This window comes from Calonectris borealis, chromosome 3 (assembly GCF_964195595.1).
Source record: "Calonectris borealis chromosome 3, bCalBor7.hap1.2, whole genome shotgun sequence".
Taxonomy (NCBI): Eukaryota; Metazoa; Chordata; class Aves; order Procellariiformes; family Procellariidae; genus Calonectris; species Calonectris borealis.
Genome location: NC_134314.1, coordinates 107,971,497 through 107,998,287, shown reverse-complemented (window position 1 = coordinate 107,998,287; position 26,791 = coordinate 107,971,497). Strand labels below are relative to the sequence as shown.

Sequence of the window (26,791 nt, the reverse complement as noted above, 5' to 3'; positions counted from 1 at the left end):
AGCCTGCAGTAGCTTGGCAAAACTCAGTTGCAAAGAAGCTTAAATTGCTGTCTTTGTTCTCATGCTCTAAGCGTAGATAATAAAAATATATCAGGTTTTCTTATGACAGACCAGAATAGTTGCTTTCACTGATCATTTTCTTTTTAATAGAAGAATGATCCCTGATATGGACAAAAGGTGCTTTCCTACTATTTCAGTCTGACACCTTTGCCCTAGTCTTAAGAAAATTGTTTTCAATCTTGAGTTGACTTCCCAGTAAAGCATTCCTCTTTCTTGTGAGCCCAGAGACTTTGGAAAGTATGCAGAGTACTGAGCATGTGAATTTTTATGTGAATTACTTGCTCTGATTTCAAGTTATTATTAAGCCTTGCCAGTGAAAATGCAAACAAAACCATGTCTCCAGGGGATGGGGAATAGACATTGCTGCACATTGTAATCAGCCTCTCTTGTAGATTCATTTAATGTCTTGTGTATTTTTTTATGAAATGCATTATTCATGTAACAAGATTCACAGAGAGAAGCAGCTGAATTGTAATTTCTGGCAAGATTCTTCTTCGGAGAGATGGCATTTTCATTATTTAAATCAATGCAGTAGGTCTTGCCTGCATGAGGGAGGCATGGAGTGAAGGGAACAGCCTGTAGGTGGGGCACTGAGCCAGTTGGTTACTGCCTCTGAAGGGAGATAGGCCATCCAGTAATTTAAGCCCTTTTTGGGTCAGTATGTGGCCATTGGAGACATCATGACACTGTGTAGGGTTTTTTTCCTCTGTGTTAGAAGCACTTAAGAAAATAGTAATCAACTAACACTTACTCAGTCAAAAGTTTCCTCTCTTATAAAAATACTGCTTGCGAGCTGCTTTGCCCGCTGCTGTTTCCTAGAGAGTGCTCCCTTGGTTCTCCATCGAGTTCATCTGCCCAGCCATGTGAGAGGACATTTCGTTTCAGGGTCTACAGTAAAAGTTCCACATGTTTATATTGCAATTCTCTCTTATTTACCTAGCCTCATGTAGACCACTCTACTTAATTAACACAGGCTCAGCCTCTGTTCTATTTAATAACAGACCACCCCACCAGTGGTCCCACTGAGATCAATCGGGCTGTTCAGAGATACCAAAACACAAATAACACCAGTAGAATTTAAGCTCAACTTAATAATATTACAGCGGTACAGATTGTGAGTGCTTAAGCAACATTGTGCGCTGTGCATCTCTTGCAGCACAGGTGATGGCAAACCTATTTTAAAAAGTGAATATTTAGGAATTTAGTTAGTGCATATAACCATTTAATTATGTTAATGCAACAAAAAATAGAATGTTACAGCTGAATTTGAGATGCTTCATAAGGAGAGGGATTCTCCTTGTTTTGACTGTCCCCTCCATCCCTGTATAGCCATCTTATAGGCATACGTGTCCCCTTCTGTGTTTCTCCCACCCCCTCTTCCCCCGGAGGATGGGAAGCTTCACAGATCCCATCTCTCAGGCCTTTAAACAAGCAGGTGACAGCAGAGCTTGCTGGTGTCGGTGAGAGCCGAAAGTGACCCACCCCAGCCCACGTTACCACGCGGGAGGTGTGCGCATCCTTCTGCTGGTGCGGATGGGTGCGTGATCTCCCAGCAGCAGCGGTCTGGTACCACCGAGATGAACCCAAAGCGGCAGGGAGCCCGAAAGGGAGCCTGAAGTGTCCCCTGTGCATTTTGACATACTGAAGCTACCCAGCAGTGGGTTGCTGGCGTTAACGTCTTTCTCCTTTTCTCTTTGTTTATTTGCCCAAGTTTGTCCGCTACCTCCAATGGTGAGTCATGGAGACTACATCTGCCACCCACGGCCTTGCGAGCGTTACAACCACGGGACGGTGGTGGAGTTTTACTGTGATCCTGGTTACACCCTCACCAACGACTACAAGTACATCACCTGCCAGTACGGAGAGTGGTTCCCCTCCTACCAAGTATACTGTGTCAAAACAGGTAAGGGAGCAGCAATGGCATTACTTCTCTTCTCTTATAGGTCCCTCTTTTTTAGAGCAAATTTGTTGTCTGTAATGCCTGGTGTACTTCATCTGTTTCATGGTTAAGTGATGAACATCGATTTTAAGATGCTATTAAATATAGTACATTTCCAAGATCCCGAATGATCCTAAACCATTCAATCATTAGCTCTTCAAATGTATTTTTTAACATCTTCTGGCTACTTTTATATGTAAACAAGCTAAGTTCATGATTGCATGTATAAAAAAAGTCAAGGGGAAAAAGCAAGGTCCAGCCCCTGTGGCAGCTTAATATTAAAACTGCTTTTGGTATATGGCATTGAGTTCATGTGTGTTTTTTACAACATACGTATAAAAGATGTCTTGTCCTAACTGGCACTTCTGAGTATTGTTGAAGTATTAATACAAAATAACAGCGGTAATAATCAAACACAACTCTTGTATTGCCTTTTTGTTACAGAACAAACCTGGCCAAATACACAGGAGACCCTCCTGACGACATGGAAAATAGTGGCGTTCACTGCTACCAGCGTTTTATTAGTACTGCTGCTGGTTATTTTAGCCAGGATGTTCCAGACCAAATTTAAGACACATTTCCTTCCAAGGTTTGTACTGTTTTCTTTTTTTTTGAAGACTGAGGACCTTGATTCAGTTTTCACGTTCAGCACTCCTTGCTGAGGAGGTGGCGCGGCTCACAAGCCTTGCAGATACCACCTTCTTCTGCTCTGAGCAAAGTCTCTGAACCACCCGTGTGGAAGGGTACCCCCAAAAACCCGCAGTAGTCCTTTCTGCAACTAAGATAAAAGGCAAAGTTTGCCAGATTCACTTTGGGAGCAATTACAGTTCTACTACTGAGAATTGCTGCTTCTGCATGTAAAAATAGCTGACAATATTTTTAAATACTCATTTTCAGGTGCTGGGGGAATTAATTTTTTAACTACTGTAGACTTAGTAATGTAAGTTTTAAGAAAGATTTTCTTTTTCTCTATGGACAAATTTATATTAAAAGTTTGCATTCCCTTCATGAGTATTATTTTCATCACGATTCATAAACATCTCCTACATCTTCCTTTATTTCCATAAAATACCGTGCAGCTATGAGCATTTGTCATTGATTCTCACAGCACTCCTCATGAGACAGGTAGGTGGGTATTATTATTATTATTATCTTACAAGTGGAAAAACAAAGGCAGGCATGCAGAGTTTTAGGCAAAGCCAGTACTGTATCTGGGTTTAGACTTGTTTCTAGTTTTCAGCCTGCTCAGTTTGCTGTGGACCGTCACGGTGTGACTCCTCTCCTGCGCTTGCTTTTTCTCGTGTCTTTATTCTACCATGTGCAGAAAACAGAGATGAAAAAGATGTATGTCAGTAAATAAATGCAGCAGAAAGGACTTGGTGATCTTAATGTTAAAGAAATGTGTACGTAAAAGTATACAGATTATATAAGTAATGTGTAAATTTATATGCATATATAGGTGCATATATACGTGCATATATACAGTATATGGGGAGTAGTATACATGCACGTATATAACTAGGAAGATCTTTAGGGTAATGGGTTGCACTACGGATAGCTTTATAGCCTGTACTTTTTTAGCTGATTGAAATGGCTTTCTGTCCTCTCCTTTTCAGATGTTTTCATGTCCTAAAGGTACCTGGGACCAATTCCCTCCTGCTGGGACTCTGCTATGATTTAATTGGCTACTGGACAGATACTTTAGGGTTTAACAGACCTTCCCAATTAATAGAAATGTTTTGCTTAAAAAAGAAACCAGCTTAGTACTGGTTAAGGAAGCCTTCATCCTTTGAAAGTAAGACCTGAAGGAGGCCACAAATCTGGCCACCAAAGTCCTGTCAGCCAGTAGTAGTCACCTCAGTGCCAATTCACATGGGCTGTAAGCACTTTTGTGCTCTAGCCCACATCTTTCCAGGGGTTCAGACACTTTTGACTGGTGAACTACATCTGTGATCTTACATCCATGATAGCTACTATGCACAGCACAGCAAATGATGCTCCTTATCTCTTCCAAGCACCTGTTTTCCTTCCCTTCTCAAAATTGTTCTTTGCATTATTGGTTTCATTTTTCTGATTGTAACCTGGCTGCCAACCTGAACAGAGTTTTGCAAACCCGTGAAGCAAACATTTTTGTGAATGTTAATGATCCTGTAGCTTCATTTTGCATGACTAGAAAGTGCTGTGTTTACTTAAGTTCAGCAGTTGCTCCAAGGTGCTTCTGACATGCTCCTGCTCTCTGTGGTAACTCATCTGTGTTTGACGTAGAGGCAACCAGGAGGGCTCCATGGGTGACCCCGACTTTGTGGTGGTGGATGGCGTTCCTGTCATGCTGCCTTCCTACGATGAAGCTGTAAGCAGCGGCTTGAATGCTCTGGCACCCGGATACTCAGCTACCACAGACCAGGGGCATAGGTTGCAGACAGAAGATCAGAATCCTCCTGCTTACCCTGGCCCCAGGATTACAGACACGCTGCCTAGCGAATTTGAGACCTGTGACAGTAGGTCGGGCTCCTCTGAACTGCTCCAAAGTTTGTACCCGTCCCCGGCATGCCAAGCGGCAGCGCTTCCCGCTTCAGATCGAACTGATGTATCCCGTAGCAGTGCCGGGGAGGCTGCGTCCACGAGTCCGCGGATCGATATTGCAGATGGTGAGTCTTGCGTAGGTGCAATAGGTGAGTCCGTAAACAGGAGCCATCATTTGTTCGTACTGTCAGAGCAGGAATAAACCCAGCTGACCTGCTCCTACTTTCTTCATGTTTTTGTCCACATCTTAATTTGGACATTTTTTAAACCATACTACTCCACGGTCATAGAGCTTCGTGTCAGTGATATGTCGTTGCTAGCTGTGGCACAAGGGATTTGAATTCCAGGCCAGAAGGTTCCTGTCCAGACCCCGTAACAGCAGACTCAACAGGGATGGCAGCAGGCACCGGGGTACAGCAGCGAAGCCAACCATCACCATGTCTGTGTTGGGCTGTTCATCCGCTCCTCAGCTCCTGCACTCACAACTCCCTCACATACCATGGCTTTCACAGCAAAGAACAGGATTTTTTCCTTAAAATGGAAAGCAAATCGTGTTTTTGTACTAAGCCAAAATTAGCAGCCTTTATTAACAAGCTCATCATATCTGCGTGTAAAGCAAACTGTTCAGTCCAAAGCATGTACGCGTTAAGCCATGGACATGGGAGTCACAGCATAAAGGGAACGTACCCACAGGACCATGTATGAGAAGGGAGATTGCCATATATTATCGTCTGCATTTAAATCGAATATGAGCATGCATTGATATAGTTTCGTTGAGTTCTGATGGAGCCGTATGGTGTGCTGCTCGGCACGTTAAGGAAACTAGATAGCTTTCCTCGGAGACATTTAAAAGCAGTGGCTGTGATCCTGCTCTCCACAGTCACTGAGAGTCACTAGGCAAAGGAATCTCTGTGATTTATTGGTAGCAGAGCTGAAGCCCAGTGTCCTAAATTTAGTGTGGGTGAAGGTCTGGGTGAGGAAGTCTTCCTGCTTCATAGGGTTGGGGCTAACTTGTAATGGCATCACGCGGGCAAGAGGGCAGCTAGAAGGAGGAGGGAGAAATTATGATAATGCCAGCAAAATTCTCTGCCTATTCTGAATGCTGATTCAGTAATTAGTGTAGAAAGGATGTTTGCATTTGGGTTTTTGTGGGCTTAACGTGTTTTAGAAAATCTGAGTGGGTTTTGTAGGTTAATTTTCACATAGGTGTTAGAGCGTAAATGGGTCTAGAATTGGAGACACCGTATGTGTTGTTCAGGTTATTGCAATGTCCATTTCTATTTTTGCAGAACTGCTAATACTAATACTCTGCAAAAGTGTAAAGGGAAGTTACAATCAGCAATTAATGCTATTTCTTTTTTTCCCCTAGAGATTCCTTTGATGGAAGAAGACCCTTAGCCTGCACAGAGACGTGTCTCCGTCGCATTGCACTGTTGGGTGACATGAATCATGAGGATTTAGAGATAGAAAAGACTATCTGTGGATTTCGGGAGGGTATTTTCCTACTTATCAATCTTCCACGTGATGATGTCACCAGATTGGGTGTACATCTTAATCCACAGCGGGGATAACAGCATCAGCATTTGGAACAGCAGCAGTATTATGAATGAATCCTGGGGATTTGATGAGAGCAGATGTAGAAAAAGAACTGTGGCTTTTTAGAAATGAAATGTATATCTGCATCGCAGAAAGTCATATGGTTCTGTAAGAAATATTATTGGATTTTGATACTAACTGCCTCACAAAAGCATGTCAAAGTATGTAAATTTGCTTATAAAGACTGCTTTAAATGATCTTGGACCTCTAGTTTATGAAGAATCCTTACAAGTTTAAAAAAATACTGGTACTGAAACGCAAAAAAAGAGGAAAGATCCTCTTTGGCTTTCCTATGTTAACCAGGAAGCTTTTGATTTAGTTGTTGGTGATTTTGTTTCAGACCATGTCTGCAGAAAATATAACAGAAGTGATGGGATTCATATATACTTTGATGTATGATAGCAAATATATATAAATATATATATATATATTTAAAAACTTTTAAAGAGAAAGAAAAGGAAAGACTCCCAGGTCACATAATGATCTGGAGATTTTTTTAAAGGTAAGGCAGAATTTATATCATGTACAATATTCAAGGTAAAGTATCGATATTTCTATTTATGCAAGCCTTCAGCGAGAAATCTAGAAAATGTTAAAATAATGAAATATGTGCTTAAGAAACGTTGAACTGCCCTGCTTCAACCTTTCTTTAGCTCTTACAAATATATGTATACTAGAGTAATCTACAGTCATAGCCCAGAGCACTGCCTTGTCCCTGTACGTTGTGGTAGTATTCTGAGCCATTATTGTAGAATACTTTTTAAAAAAATAATAAAGTTCAGCTTCAGTTCTTTTGACTTATTTGACTGTGTGTAGTTGGCCTTTTTTTCCCTTCCTTATTTGTTTCACCTGCTGCCGCCTGAAGGTTGAGATGGCAGCAGAACACCTGGTCTGTAGCATTTTCAGCTTTATAGTCATTACCCAGCTACGGAGGGACAGAGGGGTTTTGGTTAAGCACAGCACGTGAAATGGGTGCAGCAGTGGCACGGCTTCTATAGATGCTGCTGGTGGCTTGTCTCTCCTCTACGCCGGAGCATTGCGCTAAAGCCTGAATGAACGGTTCACCTTTGTGATGTTACAGGCTGTTTGTTATTTGTCAGGAAAATTCCTGACTGTTTCATATACTTACTGAAAGCCAAGCAGATTTTCTCATCTTATTTTTGGTATTGCACAAACAAAACATATGCTAAACTGGCAGTGTTTGAAGGAAGAACTCACCATATGTAAATGATAGAGATTGCCATCATGTGGGCTAATCCAAACCAAAGGAAAAAATGAGACTGAGTTTTGATTATGTGTGCAAAGTAAACCAATAATATCTCTATTGCTCTAAACAGAGGATTGCTACGAGTTGCTCTGTTATTTTTCATGATAGTTTAATTATTTATTTGTATTTTGGTAGCATCTAGTGGCCCCACTTATGAGTCAGGCTAGTAGAATGATAGATGTGCTGCAACCGTTCAAGAAAGTGTTTATTAGCATCCTGTCAGCAACTGTGTATGACAGCAAGGAGCGAATGGAGACAAAAAATTGTGTAATAGGAATTATTACAATAATCTCAATTATTCCACAGTATCATTGATGAGAATGTAGTGATTGGTATTGAAAGATAAGACATATTCCACATTATCCTCCATTCTTGCTTACATAAGATTTACAATTTTTTCTGCTGAAATTGTCTTAATGGCAATCGTATCTTCAGTTTGACCCCAGAGCCGTATCTATTGGGTATTAGTATTTTCTTTGCTACCCCTTCCTTTTTAGGTCCCATGCTTTCCAGAGGTGTTTGCACTACCAGCTGAAGTTCAGAATTGTCACCCCAGCAAAGAAGAGTGCTGAAATACCAATCTTGAACTGAAGCACGTCTCAAGCCTACAGTCAGTTAAGTGATTTTTGTTTCATAATGTCATTGAAAAGTATTGAACTTGCTTTAGATGCCCTATAAAATATTATGAAACCTGTCTTTGCTGTTTTTTTAACAGCTTGTGAAATTTCTTTCCTTATTAAATTTCTGGACTTCCGTTTATTAATTTCTGTTAGGAAAGCTTCTGCTTAATATTTGGAACTCTACGGTTTTACAGATTTACACTGCTGTATGTATTGCATTGCAGTAATTTTGTTAAGGGAGCCATACAGGGTAACTTAAGAAATGTAAATTTATGGCTTATTAGACCATTTTATTTTTAAAAGTGCAGAACTGCAAATACACCAGAAAACATTGATGTATTAATATTGCTTGATAGTCTTTTGATAGCACCGTACTAAATATCGCTTACAAAGGTAAAAGAGAGGTTTTTACCATTTTTTGCTTATGATGTACAAGAATTCCTGAAAGGGTGTTTTGGGGGGATTACTTGTGTGGTTGAGTTTGGGGGTTTTGCATGCTTGAATATTTGGGGGAGAAGAGAGGACTGTTTCTGCTGCTTGTTTTTTTCCACATTGGGCTTGAATTCTCATGGGAGGTCTGCCTGCCCCTGGGTCTGCACCCGTGCCCCAACCCACAAGCTGATGCCCCGGGCTGCGGGCTGCCCCCAGGTGCCCCCCAGCCTGCCCAGCCCCCCGGCCACCCTGCCAGCCTGGAGAACCCCGCAGCTCCCTGGCCTGAGACCTCAGGTCAACCTCGAGCACTCCCTGAGCCCCGGCAGCCAAACCTTCAGGAGGGCAGATAACTCTTAGGGCCCCCAGAGACTGGAGAGCTGGTAAGATCATGACGTATGTTTGCCGTGCAGATGAAACCGGATGGGAGGACGAGCACATGTTATGCAGATCATAAGCTGTTTTCGCTTGAGCTAACGGGATGTGAATAAAAAAACAACCCCAGGAAAACCCTTGTTGGTGAGGGGAGAAGCAGCATGTTAGTGAAGATGGACAACCCCTGTGCCTTCGGCAGAGGGAGGAAAGGGTATGTACTGAGAAATCCAGGAAAGAAAAACAAGAACTGGCTGCAGCATGCCAATATTTCTAAAAATGAAAACGGAGAAGGAGCAATGTGTCAGCCTTCAACACCGACTTGTGAACAAGGGCTTGACCTGCAGAGTGCTGGGGGAAGGGTGGGGGTCCAAGGTCTCGCAGCAGCTCTGCAGGGAGTGAATCACAACCTGAGCATGAGTCAACAGGACCTGGCTGTTGTGAAAATGTTAAATGTCAATACAGGGTTGTTTACACAGAACTAAAACTTATAAATTGCATGAAGCAATCCTTCAGCTCCACTCAGCACTAGTAAGACCTCGGCTAGAGCAGTGTGTCAAATGTTGAGCAAATTTTTTCCTTTTCAAGGGAAATGTGAAGTAGCTGGAGGGAAGCCAAGCAGAGAGAATCAAGAATTATTAGAAGTTTGGAAGAGTCTGTCCTCACAGGTCACATTAGAGATCATGTCATGTTCAGTGTGAACAACAGAAGAGCAAAGGGGACACGGAAATTTGGTTTTCTGTAAGAAGCATATTTTGCAAAGAAGAAGGGAATTATCCATATAAGTAGGACAAGAATAATAGGCTTAATTGCAGCTTGAGAGAATTAAATTAGATATTAGGAAAAACCTTCTACCACAGGGATGGTTACAAGCAAGGAGAGATGGTCTGAGGAAGCTGTCAAAAACCTCTGTTATGAGAGATTTTTAAAGACGGTTTTAAATAAATAGGGGCCAGGAAAACACTGGGGTGGGATGCACTACGTGAACATTGGGGCCCCTTCTCATTCTGTTTCTGTGTGATTCCTAGCTTGTGACAACTAAACTTGGTTGATGCACGGTTTTCCCCGTATAGACTAATTCCAGACTGATGGTACTGGGCAAACTGGTCAGCAGTCATCAAAATCACAGCCAGAAATACTCTCTATTCCACCAACAGAAGCTTTTTGTGTAGCGTGGGCTGAACTCCAGTAAAATCCTGTGAATTAAACCCTGTTGCGTTAAAGTGACATTGATTTCAGAATTTTGTTCTGTGACAAATCCAAATCTGGGATTTTCTGGTCTTCGTGTCTATCTTAGGCAGCTAAATGAATGCAGCCCTTTTAATACTGCCTGCGCATTAGGTGAAGTAAATCCTCTCTTGGCAATTATCTGAAGGCATCTATTGAGTTCAAGGAAAAACAGCAGCTCAGGCACTGGAGCGCAGAGACCATTGTCATGTTTATGCAAAATTTGCTTCCCATGCCACAAAAGCTGTTTATTCCCCTCTGCGCTGTGCTGCAGATGGTAGCATAGCTTACCACATCAGCTGTCAGAGGAGGGGTAGCACAGATGAGAGAAGCACATCTCAAGCTCCTGTTCTTGGTCTCCCATGGATTCTCAGAGAGGACTCCAGGGCAAGAAGAACTAGAAAGCAAGTAAACACCTGCCCCAATGCCAGGAGCATCTCTCATTGTCAAGGGCATGTCCAGTCCCCTTGACACAGTTCCCAAAGGAATTGCACTATGGTGAGGGGAGACAGGCCCTGCTTTGCCTATCGCTTTCCCAGGCCAGGGTGTGCAGCCAGAACAGACAGACAAATTCTTCTCCCCCAGAATAATGTATATAACTTCTTTCATGCATTGTAAGATTCTCTTCTCACTACCATTATATAGTAGCGTGCAGCCCATTCTTCCAACCCTACCTTTTCCAGGACAGTAAGATATGTTATTTAACAATAACAGAAAGGGCATTAGCTTGAGATTAAATTATTTGCTATCCAGGTATCAGAGCAGACTTTTAATAGTTCACGTAGACCCCATACAGAAACTGGACGGGTAAGGCTGACTGGGATTCTTGAGGCAGCTTTCCTCAGCAAGGCAAAGGGACTGTCCTGCAGGGCAGGGGGAGCTGCTACGTGGGGACATTTTGTAACCCAGGAAAACTGGATTCACCTGCTAAAATATATTACACAGAAACTTGGAGAAGAAAGAAAAGCCACTTAAATTTTAATAAAGTCCAGGGGATACATGGGTAAGTTCCCCATGTTCTCCAGTAAGAACAGAGGGAGCTGTTTTCTTAGTACAGCTGGTTCAAAAGAAAGTCAAGGGGCAGGGAAGGAAGACAAGCTTCCTGGTGTGGGGGTCCAGCAGTTCTTTTCCATCGCCTCTACATTTCAGTGGTCAGGCTGGTTCTGCTTGCAATAAGGGTCTTGGTTTTGGTTTGGATCCACTTTTTCCATTTTACTGTGTTTGCCTTCTGTTTCCCCACTGCTTATCCTTTTACTCTCTTTCTTCTTTTTTTTTTGTGACTAATACTGTTGTTCCAGTTTCATCCTGCCATCTCAGTCATGCTGGGAAGCGAAACAAGTTGCTTAATTGCAGTGCAGTACGCAGCAGGACCTCAGGACCTGTCCCCTCCCTCTTAAGAGGTTGCTCTTATTTGCGTTCCTCATTTACTTTCTCAGCAGAGAGGACAAGAAGGGACATGGAGCTCCTCACTCTGCTGACTAATGGTCCGTGAAAATGGTTAGAGAGGGACACTGAGGGGAGCCCACATTACCACATTTATAATGTATCTATATGCCTTGGTCCCAAGCCGGGTCCGTCAGCTCATGATCTTTCATTGGCCCAGAATTGACAGGTGCATGTGAATGCTCCTCTACAAACACAGTAGCCAAGATTTTTAAGAATTAGCTAATATTTTAGAGTGTTTCAAGGTAAGACATTTTAAAGAGACCCTCCTTTCTGAAACTGGTGAACTGTGAAATGGGCACTGATACGATCCAGTTAGGGAGCACAGGCTGCACAGCAGGTCACTTCATCTGTCCACTTCCTGGTGCTCCAATATGAATTTCTTGTCCCCAGGATAACTGCTCGAACTAAACAGTTGCCAGTTGCTCAGCTGTCAGGTTCACATCTTTTTTTTTTTTTAACCTAATTAGGCTAGATTTATTTTTAACGCTCCTTATTACCATCCGCTTCTGACTTCCATCCATCTACTGCCGAGTACATGCTGCTCTTGCCAAAGCGAGCGTCTTTCAGCAGCTATCTCAGCCCCCTGGAACTGTACCACCCTGCGGGAGATCGCACTTGCCACCGTTGTCCCCTCTATTAATTCCATGGCAGCACATGCTGTTCGTCTGCCTTGTTCAGTGCTCTCTATTAATAACTGTGCAACCAGTTGTTATTTCTTTCATAACCGTTACCATAGCTGCCCGTTGTTGATAATTCAGGGTTAATTACTTACTAAAAAGTTTAGCAGAACAATTTAGCTTAGCTTAGCCCGTTCATTGATGAAGACTATAAATGTCTGCAGTCTATCACTGATACAGACGTTCCTGAAGTTTGCTGTAATTGGCTTTTACTGAAGTGCTGCAGCAAAAACGAGGGTTAGTCCAACTGGGAAAGCCAGCTGCCTGCTTGTACACCCACTGCCTGGTTTTTCATTGGGTTTTGGGCAACCACTTGGGAGGAGAAGTGCCACAGTGCCAGGTTCACTTACGTACCCATTCACATTGGAGCAGTGCGCAGCTCAGATACAGCTACAGAAGTGCTGAAGCCCGGCATTAAAAAGGACATCATGGCAGCTGTAAAGGGTCCAGCATTTCAGTTAGGCTTACAGTGCTGGGCTGATCTGTCACAAATACATCTTACTGGAGATAGACATATCTACGACAAGACTTAGATGATAATGTTCTCTCTGTTTTACAGAAAAAGTGGGGGAAGAATTGCCAGAAAGAGGCATCATTAAAGATAGTTTAATGTCAGTTTTCTCCCGTCTGGCAGTCTCTTGTTCCCTGAAATTTTGAATCTAGGAGCTATTGCAGACAGGAGGCTCTGGATATATGCACTGCTCTCAGCTTCCAGTGAAATGGATGGGAACTGGGACCACTGAGCCCCTTTCAGCAACGAGCTCTTTCTGACCCCATCTCAGTCAGGAGTCCCCATCTCCTGATTCCCCGGAGCAGAAGAAAGGCCACGTGCTCCCATCCAAGGGAAGCTGGGGTTTAGCATTCCACTCCTTTAGAGCAAATTTTACTTGCATTACACTATTTGCAGTGAACTGAGGCTGACTGGGTGCGTTGTGGTGCTCTGCATTCATTTAAGCCTTCACAACATAGGGCTGTGCAACAGGTCATCGATAGCCTGTGGCTGCTCTAGGCACTGACAAGCAAGTGAAAGCAAGACAGTTCCCCTCTGAGATACTTTTTAAATCCAGCACGGTGCTGTCTTCATCTTTGGATGCCTAAGTATCCTAAACACGGCTAAATATCTTCGTAATAAATTATGAGCAAGAAAGTGATTAATTGTTCCCTGACCTTCAGTTTCTTCATTGAGACTGTGTCACCAAACCATATTTTATGTCACTAGGAGACAGCAGATGTAAATCAAATATCTGCCTGCTCTAGAATACCTAACAAGGGAGGAAATTACTTCCATCCGTTAACGCAGACAGATTTTTCTTGAGAGGATTTTCTGCCTTCCAAACTCAGTTTTAAAATGCAATTTCATTCTCACAGGTCTGCCTGTCGGTTTCCAGTACGAGGGCATTGCCTCAGTTTGTTTGCAGCGCTGGCAAGAACAACAACCTGCCACTCTGTTTCATCTTCTAAATGCTTTTTTTTCCTCTACATAATTTAAAAACCATAAATAATTTATAAAAAAAAAAAAAACAACACCCAAGATAAATTTAGATTTTGGGTTTCTTCAGAAGGAAAGGTGGTGGGTATCCTTTCTCAAGAAATTAAATGATAATTTAATTAGCCCAAAAGAAGACTGAACCCCATGCACTTTACTTCTGTGATCCAAGACTGAACAAACAGCAAGTAGAAAGGGGACTTTTTTGCCAAATAATCAGCGAGAAATTACAATGGGCCTTGGGTCTCCAACAGCACCTATGCTTGCAGCGCACAACATCTGCACATGCTGTAGCCACATCTGTGGAGGACGAGAACCGGGAGGCCGATGCCTTTGCATGCAATGGGGAGAGAGCAGCACTCTGGCCCCCGTGCCACCTTGTGCTGCCCACGTTGCTGCGCCTGCTCGCTCAGGTACGCTGGGCACCGCAGCCCCCACTGAACCCGGTATATTTACAGTCTGTGGCAGAACGGGCCTCCCCCTGCAGCAGTGCTTTATCCTTTCTTTTCCTTGGTTTGTCCTCTTAGGTTTTTGCATCAGCAGCATACGACACTAACAGATCATTGTATCAGCATGTTCTTCAGACCCAGCTGTATGAGGCAGTGAGCTATTTTCAACTCACACCAGCTCCAAAGCGAGTGCCATTGAAAACTAAACGAATTAGAAAACCTTAAACAAAAAAATCAAGCTTAGGAGTAGGCTCCTTGTTGTGTTGTCCCTGTGCATTCATTTTTCTGTTCAGATTAGTCATGCACTTGAAGAATAGGAAGTTCACAACAGGGCAGCCAAATCTCGTGTTCAGAATTAGGACCCTGGAAGGAAAAACCAGCATGTAAACCAGAAAAATATTAGCCCATGATTGCCTTGAAATCTCAAAGCTTAATGCAAGATGTGTTCATAAGTGCTTTTGTGGAAAGAAACAGCCTCTGCCATGCAATTACATATTTAAGCTCTGTGGAAAAGATTTGTTTACTCAGTGAGAAAGGCATACACGCCAGGCTGCTGGTCAGAGAGACTCCTGTGTAATCATCACAGGGTGCAACACAAATACAACAGTTTGAAGACCTTTGACATTTGATTAATATCTTTCTCTTTTACAGAGCGAAGAGAGTTTGGACCTTAAAAGGAAAATGAGCTAAGGCTTTAATTAGCGGGGCACAAAGAAAGAAATGAAGAACGACTGTGGAGAGCAATAAGTATATGCTGAAAGCTTACAGGGAAACTGGTGCCAAGCAGATTGCAATAGATTTTAAATTCCAAATGTAGATGGACTCACTTGTGTGGATGCCAAACACAACTGTTTCTATATAACTCTAAGGAGGTAGGAAATGCAAAAAAATTAAAAAGCATAAATTTGTCATAACTGGGAAATACACTACTTGAGTAACTGCTTTACCCCTTGGTCATGGAGAATTGATTCTGCTCTCTTTAAAACACCAGCTGTTTGCTGCTGAAGGCTGGTTGTTGATTTGCACCATATACACTAGTGCAAAAGAGACACAAGTTTATAATATTGTAGCCCATCTGTACCGGGTCTTGACCCACACAGCTCCATCAATGCAAATAGTGGCACATCAGCCAGGAAAACCGGTAGCAAAGGTGACTAAACACAAAATTCTCTCAAACGTACAAAGTAAATAAAAAATATCAGCAATCTGAGGGGTTACTGAAAATGGCAAGCATGCTGTTTTCAGGCAAACATGATTTGTGAGGTGACGGTTGCTTCACAGGCAGTGAGTCACAGAAGCTTAGCCTCTGCAGCATCTCTCTTTTCCTTAGGCAGCACTCTCCACAGCAGGAACAGGTGTAGATAACAGCAGTGTTTTAGGGCTTGTGCTGATAGCACAAAATGAGCAGAAACTGCTGTCAAGACAAAACAGGTAGGAAAAATACAGGAAGAGGCCATAAAAAAGTGAAAAGGTTGGACTCTCAGGTGTGGGTGAAGCCAGAAGCGATGTGACATCTGCTGAGCCACCTCCCGCTCCGAGCGCTTTCTCCAGTTACTCCTGCTGTCAGCATAAAAGCAGGAATGGAAACAGCACAGGAGGGCATGCCGCAAGCTCACTACCCTGGACTTCAGGAGAGCGGACTTTGGCCTCTTCAGGGATCTGCTTGGCAGAGTGCCATGGGACAAAGCCCTGGAGGGAAGAGGGGCCCAAGAAAGCCGGTTAATACTCAAGGATCGGCTCCTCCAAGCTCAGGAGCGATGCATCCCAACAAAGAGGAAATTGGGCAAAAATGCCAGGAGGCCTGCATGGATGAACAAGGAGCTCCTGGACACACTCAAACACAAAAAGGAAGCCTACAGAGGGTGGAAGCAAGGACAGGTAGCCTGGGAGGAATACAGAGAAATTGTCCGAGCAGCCAGGGATCAGGTTAGGAAAGCTAAAGCCCTGATAGAATTAAATCTGGCCAGGGACATCAAGGGCAACAAGAAAAGCTTCTATAGGTACGTCAGGAATAAAAGGAAGACTAGGGAAAATGTGGGACCTCTCTGGAATGAAATGGGAGACCTGGTTACCCTGGATACGGAGAAGGCTGAGGTACTCAATGACGTTTTTGCCGAGGTCTTCACCAGCAAGTGCTTGAGCCTCACCGCCCAAGCCGCAGAAAGCAAAGGCAGGGACTGGGAGAATAAAGAGCCGCCCACTGTAGAAGATCAGGTTCGAAACCATCCAAGGAACTTGAAGGTGTACAAGTCCGTGGGACCTGATGAGATCCATGTGTGGATCCTGAAGGAACTGGCGGATGAAGTTGCTAAGCCACTATCCATCATATTTGAGAAGTCGTGGCAGTCAGTGAAGTTCCCACTGACTGGAAAAGGGAAACATAACCCCCATTTTTAAAAAGAGAAAAAAAGAAGACTTGGGGAACTACAGGCCAGTCAGTCTCACCTCTGTGCCTGGGAAGATCATGGAACAGATCCTCCTGGAAGCTATGCTAAGGCACATGGAGGACAGGGAGGAGATTCGAGACAGCCAGCTTCACCAAAGGCAAGTCCTGCCTGACCAACCTAGTGGCCTTCTATGATGGAGTGACTACATCAGTGGACATGGGAAGGGCTACAGATGTCGTCTATCTGGACCTCTGTAAGGCCTTTGACACGATCCCCCACAACATCCTTCTCTCTGAACTGGAGAGATATGGATTTGGCGGGTGGACTGTCCGGTGGGTGAGGAATTGGTTGGATGGACGCACCCAGAGGGTAGTGGTCAATGGCTCAATGTCCAGGTGGAGGTTGGTGATGAGTGGTGTTCCTCAGGGGTCCATATTGGGACCCGTATTGTTATATCTTCATCAATGACATAGACAGTGGGATCAAGTCCACCCTCAGCAAGTTTGCAGATGACACCAAGCTGAGCGGTGTGGTTGACACACCTGAGGGGTGGGATGCCATCCAGAGGGACCTGGACAAGCTCGAGAAGTGGGCCCCTGCGAACCTCATGAGGTTCGACAAGGCCAAGTGCAAGGTCCTGCACCTGGGTCAGGGCAACCCCCGGTATCAATACAGGCTGGGGATGAAGGGATTGACAGCAGCCCTGCCGAGAAGGACTTGGGGGTACTGGTGGATGAAAAGCTGGACATGAGCCAGCAATGTGCGCTCACAGCCCAGAAGGCCAACCATATCCTGGGCTGCATCAAAAGAAGCGTGGCCAGCAGGTCGAGGGAGGTGATTCTGCCCCTCTACTCTGCTCTGGTGAGACCCCACCTGCAGTGCTGCGTCCAGCTCTGGAGCCCTCAGCACAAGACAGACATGGAGCTGTTGGAGCGGGTCCAGAGGAGGGCCACAAAAATGATCAGGGGGGTGGAACGTCTCTCCTATGAAGAAAGGCTGAGAGAGTTGGGGTTGTTCAGCCTGGAGAAGAGAAGGCTTCGGGGAGACCTTATTGCAGCTTTTCAGTACTTAGGGGACAAACTTTTTAGCAGGGCCTGTTGCAATGGGACAAGGGGGAATGGTTTTAAACTAAAAGAGGGTAGATTTAGACTAGCTATAAGGAAGAAATTTTTTACAATGAGGGTGGTGAAACACTGGACGAGGTTACCCAGAGAGGGGGTGGATGCCCCATCACTGGAAACATTCAAGGTCAGGTTGGAGGGGGCTCTGAGCAACCGGATCTAGTTGAAGATGTCCCTGCCCATGGCAGGGGGGTTGGACTAGATGACCTTTAAGGGTCCCTTCCAACCCAAACTATTCTATGATTCTATAAACCAGGCACTGAGAGAGATGCAGCACAACTGCTGTATTGTTCTGTCCTGGCAGGTGAGACCCCAGTTGATGGGATTACCTGCTGCGGGGCAGGAGGCCGAGTAGCAGGTCACCTCTCCAGAGAGGGCTGCAGTGGCAGGGTTCCGCCGGGAAGCACAGCCTCCCGGTCCCGTATCTGCACCGCTCTGGGGCCTCTCCCGCCCTGGGCGTAGGTGCCAGAGGCAGCAGCAGAGGGGCTGCCAGCCAGCCTGGGAACTCGCGTGGCCGCCCAGCAGTCCTCCGTCTTGAATCTGGGTAGAAGATTACTTCCTCCTGATTCTTGGTAAAAATGTGATCTAGTATCAAGACTTCAGATTATTATTCTGATGCCTGCAGGCATCTTTCCATGTGAAAAAAATGTTAAGGACTTTTTTTCTATGATACTACGTGCTTTGCTAATAAACCACTTTGGAGATGCTTAAAAGAATAATGTTCCTGGGAGTGCAAGAAGTCCTGTGCTGTTTTTACGCTCTCCTCACCCTTTATGGTTTTGAGTGGCACAACATGACATGTTGCAATTCATCTGTCATTTTCACATTTGGAGAGGTGGTCAAAATGGAGCAGTCCAGCCATCCCACCTGAATATGCTGTTGTTAACTGAAAGATGTCTCAAGTGCAACAGGAGTCACGAGGCTGTCGTAGAGGTGCTGACCGTTAAATCCCAATTGCATGCAGAACCTTGGCATATTGTCAGCATGTACAATTTTCAATTTCACGGGACATTTCTTTTGGTCTTACCAGTGGATTTTGTTTTACCTTCATCTTCCCTTTTTGTTAACACTGCAGGAATTATTTCTTGGGGCTCTCTCCTGTCTTACCTGATACTCCGTGTGCTGTGTGAGTCCCAGGGGGTTTCTGTGGGCAGAGACCTGAGCTTGCACGAGTGCGTGTGTATGTACGCTCACATACAAATGCCAGACAATTCAGGAACATGAAAGCTGTCACAGGCCGGTTTACTATAGTCCTAAGTTTAGGTTAGTATAAATCCAGGTTTCAGCTCTGGTCAGCTTTTCTTTGCAGAATACAGGGAACAGCTGCCTGGCCGGTGGGCACTGCCTGAACAAAGGTCTCCTTCTACTCTGAGTGGCCTCGGGGGGGAAGCTGCTGCTGCATCTGGCTGGCCTGGCAGCAGGGCCTGAAATAGGGATTTGCCCTGTACAGCTGTGGAGGTCAGACAATCCGGGGCTGTATTTTTATATATATATATTTTAAGTGTGGGAGTACATTTTTCTCCTACAACCTCCTCATACCTTGGAGAGAAGCAGAGCGGGCTGAATCAGTTCCTCAGACACTACCCTTTTGCATATTTTTACCTTATTTTTAAGAATCCAAAGCAGGGTAAGCACAGCTCTGAGCTTTTTTGCCAAGATCTGACCACACTAATTTCAACAGGTGAAACTTTGGTTTCAATATGTATTAAAATGAAAATGTCAGCATTTTGAAGCTAAAACGTAATATGTTGAATTATTCTTATGTTGAGACTGATAGAGCACTTTCATCAATTGATCAAACTTTGCTCAGTTAGACTTTACTGATCTTGCTTTTCTCTTCTTTGCTCAAATTAACAGTCATATTTGTAATTGAACTCAGTGGTAGCCAAGGCTATAAAAGCATATAAATGCAAAACCCTGCCTCTCCAAAGTCTTCAGTCTCACTAAGAATGAAGCTCACAGAAGCACATTCACATCAAAATCGATGCTACCTAAACCAGGAAAAAAATCACTTGCAGAGGCTCATTGTGGATCCTTCTATATGCATAAAGGGAGAATAATTATCTTTGTACACGTAGAAATTTATCTTTTCTTATTCTATCCATTCTGTGGACAAACTGTTGAGTTCACTGCTTTGATAAAAGTTTTCTAAAACACTTTAATAATTCCCCAAACACTCAACACAACCCACACTGGCTTTTTTTTTTTTAAAGCTGGAGATTTATAAGAAGATCAGACATTTTCCTATGTTGTGAAATCCAGGTGGGAAAAAATCAAATAATTCTTGGTATTTAATATGATAATTCTAACTGAGACTCATAAGCTAAAGGAACTTAATGTCATTACCTATGCAAGATACGAAAATGCATATCTTCAGAAATTATGACCTTATTACAGCCTTGATCTTGTGTGGGTGGAAGCCTGCTTTAGAAGAAGCCTGTGGGAAATGATCATGGATTTCACCTGCCTATTGTACATCATAGGTGAGCCCAGAGGTACAATAAGATACACATTCGGTGTCTTACATGTAAGAAATCAGTAGTTTAATGCATTAATCACTAGAGTGCAATTATAGACCTTAATTTAGAAGGCATTAGTCATTCGCCATAGATAACCTTCAGTGGCTATTAGAATTTCATAGTCCGAGTTCATTGCAACTGGCAAATGTCGTTTGCACAACCAGCACACGCAAGGGCCTGTTCTTTGGCTGGAAGCACGTTTTTTCAGTATTAAATCCACCCCATTAAATACAAGAGAGAGCACCTGTTTGGGTCTTATTTCAATAAAGATTATATCCTGGTTGCATTTTAAGGGGGCTTATAAAGATTGCACATTATTAATGTATTTTATTAGCATGTTGAAATCGGAGTGGGTTACACTGGAAATGTTACAAGCACATCAGTAGAAGACATCATAGCTGGTGATAAACCATGGCAATAAACAGCCTATTAACCTGTCGCAGTCTTATCAAAATATGAGACAAACGACTATTTGTTACAAAACCTGTTAAAGCATTTATTGACCTTTTATAAATGAACCTTCATATATGGTATTTTCTTGAAATTAGTAATGTGCTTAAAATCAGGTGCTTAATTTCAAGAAGCTGCATAAATCCAGGACACAGTAAAATTCTGTAAGTAATTGTTCCTAATTTTTGGTGTTTTCACGTGTATAGCGGAGAGGACATCTTTTCTTTCTCCATCTTTCCTAATCCGTTTTGGTGCCTGCTAGGTGTCTAGCTCGCTATGTGTATGTGACTTGCATAAGACAACAGAGGAACAAAAAACATGTCTCTGCTTAACACAGACACCTTGGCAAAAACACAACTTTTGTTTTAGTTTCTTGCAAGTGACAGAACAACATGAGATGGGTGTGTAGGTGTGCCTTTTGTCATCAGAGTAAAACATGCTCATCTGCATCATTTGAAATTACATTACTTCCTCTGCAAGAAGGCATTTAAAGGTATCAGCACAGTGGTACAGAAAATATGACTGCGTTAACAGACAACTTAGCTGTTTCTTTTCTCTCCGAGTTGCACAAGCACAGTAGCTGAATATATTGGCATCTTTTATAAAGTCCTGTGATTTACACATTTTAAACTTAGAAGTTTTTAATAACTGAATCAAAAAGATTTAATCCAGAAGCACGTCTACAGTTGTAATAATAGTGTGTGAGCATAGTTCAGTGATAAATCAAAGTCAATGCACCAAACTAAAAAAAGTTCCAAGTTAGGTTTTCAACCATAACTTGGCAAGAGCTTTTGCAAAAACTACTTCTGTAAATTTGTGACCGCTTGTTAGCAGCAGTTGACTGTACAACTAGCAGCAGTGAATACCTTGCTTCCATGCTGAAATGTACATTATATATTAAACAAAAAGATGCTCAAAGCATCAAAAGGATAGCAGTCCTGCTTACCTGCTGCTTCAGCTACTTCTAAAGGTTTTATTCACAATCTGAAACTGGCTCAGCGGGCACCTAAACAGTCACTGGGTTCTAGGCCTTGCTTCAGTAACTTCAATATAAAATACTCAGTCTTTTATGTATACGGACAAACAGAGGCCTAAGCTGACAGGATCCACAAAAACATAGGTGTTCCCCACCTACATCAACAACAATGGGATTATAAGTGAAGTGTCCACATCATCCACATGAGAGATGTGTGTGTAAACTGGGGGCAAACATGTTCTTACTGTTACCACCTGGAAAGAGGTGCTGTGGTGGCAGGCTCCGTAGAAATGACACTTACTGTCTTTTCCTATTAATTACAGCTGAGAGTAATCCTGCAAATATTCAGAACTTCAGGTATCCAGTTCCATCTATTCAATTATAAGTAAGAGAGAGAAGCAGGACCAAACAGAAAATAAGTATTATATATTTGAGCATAAGTATCACAACCACTTCCTCACACTGTAAATTTGCACAAAACAATGGGTGCTTCTAGATACTTCTCTACTATCCCATGGGACCAGACAGAATTCTGTAGGACTTTCCCTAAGCTGATTTGTTTGGCTTTGTCAGATTCCCTTTATGTCGTTTAAACACAGTATTCCAAATTTAGCAAAATTACTTCTCTCCAGATACACAGGTCCTGTTTTCAGTGGCCTTAGAACTAGTGTTTCAGTGCCTGAGTGTGTTGTAGTCTCTCATCCAATTTAACGTAAGTAGAATGTATCACAGGCAACAAGAGGTGCATTAATACCATTAAAATACATATATATGCAATCACTTGTAAGTACTTAATATAGAAGTGACATAAGTATCGGTAATTAAAGGTACATAACCCAAATTAGCATGAAGACAGGCACTTTGGTGTCATCTCTGGCCCAATCGATTCCACACAAAGCGGAACAGGTTAAGCAGGAAAGAGTGAGAATTTCCTATCTAGACACCCTTACGGTCTGGTGGGACATCTGGGGACATCAGGGACAGAAGCAGAGTTCAGATCCTATTAGGAAGAGAAAGGCTCCAGAAGGAGCAATCTGACCATTGAGTGGAAGGACAGGAGAAGAGTGCTACAACTTGCTGGAAGTTGCAAGCAAGAGCTGCCTTAGGCATTTAATTCCAAAAGAGGTTGAGAGTTGTGCAATCCCAACAGAGAGGAGCCTTGTTTTATTTAATAGGTGAATCTTAAGATATGACCCTCAGCTCTGCATTTCCAACTGTCCAGATTAGGTCATGCTTTGGTTTACATGGCGGATATTGTAGATCCAATGCTTTAGGCACCTATGTCTCCCATGCAATGTTACTAAATCCCCAGCTCACTGCTGCGGATAAGGCCAGGCAGCAGTGTGCTCAAGAGTTAGCTCAGAAGTCGCCACTTTTTCGAACACCATCAATTTCCAGAAATTGTATTTAAATGCAAAACGAAAATTTAAATTACTATAATTTTTTAAAATAAAAATTACCCTGTCCTCTCTTTTACCCCCCTTTTTCATCCCTGGATTCCTCTTTAAGAATTACAGTAACAAGCAAATAAATCACTTCAGCTACAGATCTATCATTCAATCTTAACTTCTTTAGTAAGTCTAAGTATTCTACTTAGTAGAAGGTAATGTAGAAAATGGAATATAATGACCTTTAGAAATAGGATAAGAATGTGAGTAGAGGATCAGCTGCTTACAGTTAGCTTGGGTCAGATTAGGGACACATCAGAGGGTCAGCCATACTAGAGGTAAGAGCAGAGATGAGCTGGCTCTTTCCACCTGCAAAAGACCAGAAGAAACGGCTCAAGCACAAAGCAGCCAGCAAACACAAATTTTTACATTGCTAGACTGAGATGAGTCGGTGTGATCATCTTCTACAGATTAAAATGCTTACATTGAGCAAAGCCCATAAAAGCTGGCTCCTGCACCCCGGCTGCACCCCTCAGCCTGGTTTCCCCTTGCCCGACCCCTTCTCAGCATCTAGTGGCTGGTCTCAGAAAGCTGGGGGGGATTTCCATCCTGCTGGGGAATTTACCTGCCAGTGTTTCTTCACTACTCTCTTTACCTTTCTTCTTTGAGATATTTTTTCCATTCCATGTCCACATAATCACCATTTTCCTCTATTCTTTACCCCTGCAGCACCCCACCTGCGCGTTGTGCTGGCCTTCGTTTACCATTGCCTTGCACGAGTTCAGTCGCTGAAGCACGATCCGTGTTTTCTGTGAGAGCCGCTCTCTCTGAGGCCGGCTCCTTCAGCCGGACAGCAGGGATTCCCCCGCTGCCGCCCGGGGCCGGCAGCCCGCTTGCCACCGCTCAGCACCTCCACCGTTTCACACGGGTTGAGTTCTTGAAAACTCTCACTTCAGCCGGCTGGTGTGTATGGGGAAAGAGCGAGCAGGGTGACAAACAGCGAGGTGCGCTACCCGCGCACCGCGGTGCTGCTATTTCGGGTAGGCCCGTTTCTGTCGCGCGGCAGCCAGCCGGCCGTTGGGGCAGGCTCGCCGCCCCCCCGCCGCGTTTCCGTTAACGGCCGCTCCGCTCCGCCCCGCCCCGGGGGCGGGGTGGCCTCAGCCCCGGGGACCGGACCGAGGCGGTGGCGGCGCGGGCCGAGCCGGCGGAGGTGAGCGCGGGCGGCGGGGCGGCGTGAGGCGGCAGCCGGCCCCGACCCCGGCGACCCCGCAGCGGTGTGTCCCGCGGGGTGTCGCCGGGACACCAGCCTGCGCCGGGCTGCGGGCGGGGGCCGGGGGAGAGAGCAGCAGGTGGGAACGGTGCGGTAGCCTTATCCAGGTCCTTCGCAGCCTAGTCCAAGCGTCAAGCTTCTCCTTCCCTTTCCACCCTCTTTGAGCCACGAAGAAATAAGACGTGTTATCCACCCCTTGGAGAACTTTTGGCACCTGGGCTGCACTTCGCATTTTTCAAAGTAGTACGTTGTTTAGCATTCTTTTTTTTTTCCCCCAAGGCAGACAAGGGTTGTTACACCCATGGGAAAAAATAGATATGTGGGGTATAAACTTCCTAAAAGGCACAAAGGCATCCGAGGTAGGACTTGGATGAGGCACAGCCTCACCTGCACCTGATCTTGGAAGAGTCCAGCTTGCTGGATGTCAGCGGGGTTCCCACCCCTCACTTCAGTATTCGAGCAGGAAACATTTTGCTTTTGCAGATACCCAGCAATGCCCGAGTCTGACAGGGCTGATTAGTCAGTGTCTAATCTAGCTATGTTGCGCAGGTGTTTTGATGTAGGCATGCTTCTAGCTCAGACCCAGCCCAAAACGCAGCAGTGGCTGCTGCTTTGTTTTAAAATGGAGCAGTGAACTGTTACTGTACACCTTTAATTCAGTGGCTTATGGCTAGGAGCAGTCACTCAGGTCATGGGAGAGTTCATTGATTTCCATCATCTGCCTGAGGGCAAATGAGACATATGTTTTCCTCCTAATTTGCGACATGCTCTTTTTGGCACTCTTCAGCTTCCTTTTGAAGCTGTATCATTGTGCAAGAACTTCTAGAAGTTGATTGAGATGGTAAGAGGCAGGAACTAGAGGGGAAGGCAAGAAGGGCTGCCAAGCTGTTCTCTAAGGATGGTTTCTGGGTTGAACATGTGCGTAGTCAGAATATGGAAACTGCCCAGAGCAGATCTCCTCCCTCTCCTCCCTTGGCCCCCGTACAAAGCATCCCCCATGTCTTTGATTTAGTGAATCTTGAACGTTATTCACTCAGTTGGAAGAGCTGTAACAGAAGAGGAGTAGAGTGCCTCCAGTCCAAAATAACCAATTTGCGTTGTGCGGAAAACAGAATTGAATGTAGCTGTTTTACATAATAGATTAATGTGCTAAATGAAGACATTGCTAGCTTTCTCTCCAGAAAGAGCTGGGTAGGGACAGAATTTAAAACATAACCTGCATGGGGATTTCTGTTTTGGCAGTCCCTAGGTGTCAGACTGCAGGTCTTTTATGGATTCAGAAATCAGGTGCGTGTCTTTCTACATGCACTGCTTGGAGTGTATAATTCCGTCTCCTGCTTCCACTCTAAATGCCTTTCATGCAGGTTAGCCTGCGTGACAGCTATTCTTCTTGGTTCGGTTGGGACAATCTTGTATAAGGATAATCAGTAGGTAAGCACTTGACCTGGGATATATATGCAGGTGAGCCCTAGGACTCTACTACCAAACTGTGAGTCAATGAAATAGCTAACTCACCAACAGTCTCACACAGGAACTGTTTCAGAAAGGCTACTAGCTACTTTTCTACCTTCTTCACTTGTTAGGTCTCCTTTGCACAACAGGTTCTAGAGTACAAAGTTATGTCAACTATACTTGTGAGTGTAATTTTCACATTTTTCTCCTCCACCGACAAGTGAAGAGCTAACTCAGATTTATTCTGATCTAAAGCCTATTTCAAAGAAATTCAGAAGGTATCTTTTCAAAGTCTCCGTTCCAGGAAAGAGTGGAGCAGGTTTCTAACCTTTCTTCACTTAAATGCTGGGCAGATTGGCTGGCTATCTCTCTTTTGCACTATATTTATGGTCCTTCTGTCACTGGACATTTGCAGCTTGTTATCTTTTGATTGCTTTTTTAAAACATATGTGCAAAAAACATACTTGCAAAAGCAAACACCTCTTTGTTATCAGTTGTTCCATTTGGCTCCACATTATTTAGGCACCTGTCTCCATACTCTTTTAATAGTTCCTTAATAAATAAGGTGCCCAGATTGGGCCCCAGGAGTGCAGGTGTGGCAACCATGCCATTTCCTCTCCGGCTAGCCATTTCGTCATCTTTGCTGACTTCAGCTACCGAACCATTACCCCTGTTTTATGCCTGACCACTATTTCACAGGCATGACAGTGCTGATGAGCTTTATAAAAAGGTTAGCTTTGCAGGTAAGGCTGTACAGAGCTCTGCTTGTGACCCTAGGAGTTACAGTCTGAATGCTGCTTCTCTACTTACTGCTGCTTCCTCAAGAATTTCTGTCCCATCTGTGAAAACTGGCCTCCTGTAAGGTAAAAACTCAGCTGTCATTCTTGAGAGTCCATTCCTATTATCACTTTGATCTTTTCCAGGTGAGAGTTTTAATCCTGGCTGCTTCTAATTATCCTTGCAGCACAAAAAAGGACATTTTGTCCCTGGGCTAAATCCACTTTGTGAAAAAAACAGTCCAAAACAACAGCTAAGAGGGAAGGGAAACTAACAGGAGGGAAATGCTACTTCCCTGGAGTGGCTTCTAGTCTAGACCCGGCAGTTATCACATGACAATTTTCAAAGAAAAAGAAAGTC

The 26,791-nt window shown here is 44.0% G+C and overlaps 1 protein-coding gene and 1 long non-coding RNA gene across 2 annotated transcripts in view; one reads left to right on the top strand and one right to left on the bottom strand.

Moving 5' to 3' along the window:
* SUSD4 (sushi domain containing 4) overlaps positions 1-6,471 on the top strand; it is a 77,174-nt gene extending 70,703 nt beyond the window's left edge. Inside the window, exons 6-9 of the mRNA XM_075147931.1 lie at positions 1,772-1,963; positions 2,444-2,588; positions 4,265-4,647; positions 5,892-6,471. Of these exons, the coding sequence (XP_075004032.1) occupies positions 1,772-1,963; positions 2,444-2,588; positions 4,265-4,647; positions 5,892-5,920 (749 nt within the window). The 3' untranslated portion in view covers positions 5,921-6,471. The remainder of the gene's footprint in view (positions 1-1,771; positions 1,964-2,443; positions 2,589-4,264; positions 4,648-5,891) is intronic.
* Positions 6,472-11,017: 4,546 nt separating this feature from the next.
* On the bottom strand, positions 11,018-24,019 carry LOC142080920 (uncharacterized). The gene is made up of 3 exons (XR_012673164.1): positions 23,670-24,019; positions 23,220-23,301; positions 11,018-14,454 (listed from the first exon to the last, which is right to left on the bottom strand). It is a non-coding gene; the product is annotated as an uncharacterized LOC142080920 (long non-coding RNA).
* Positions 24,020-26,791: the final 2,772 nt, after the last annotated feature.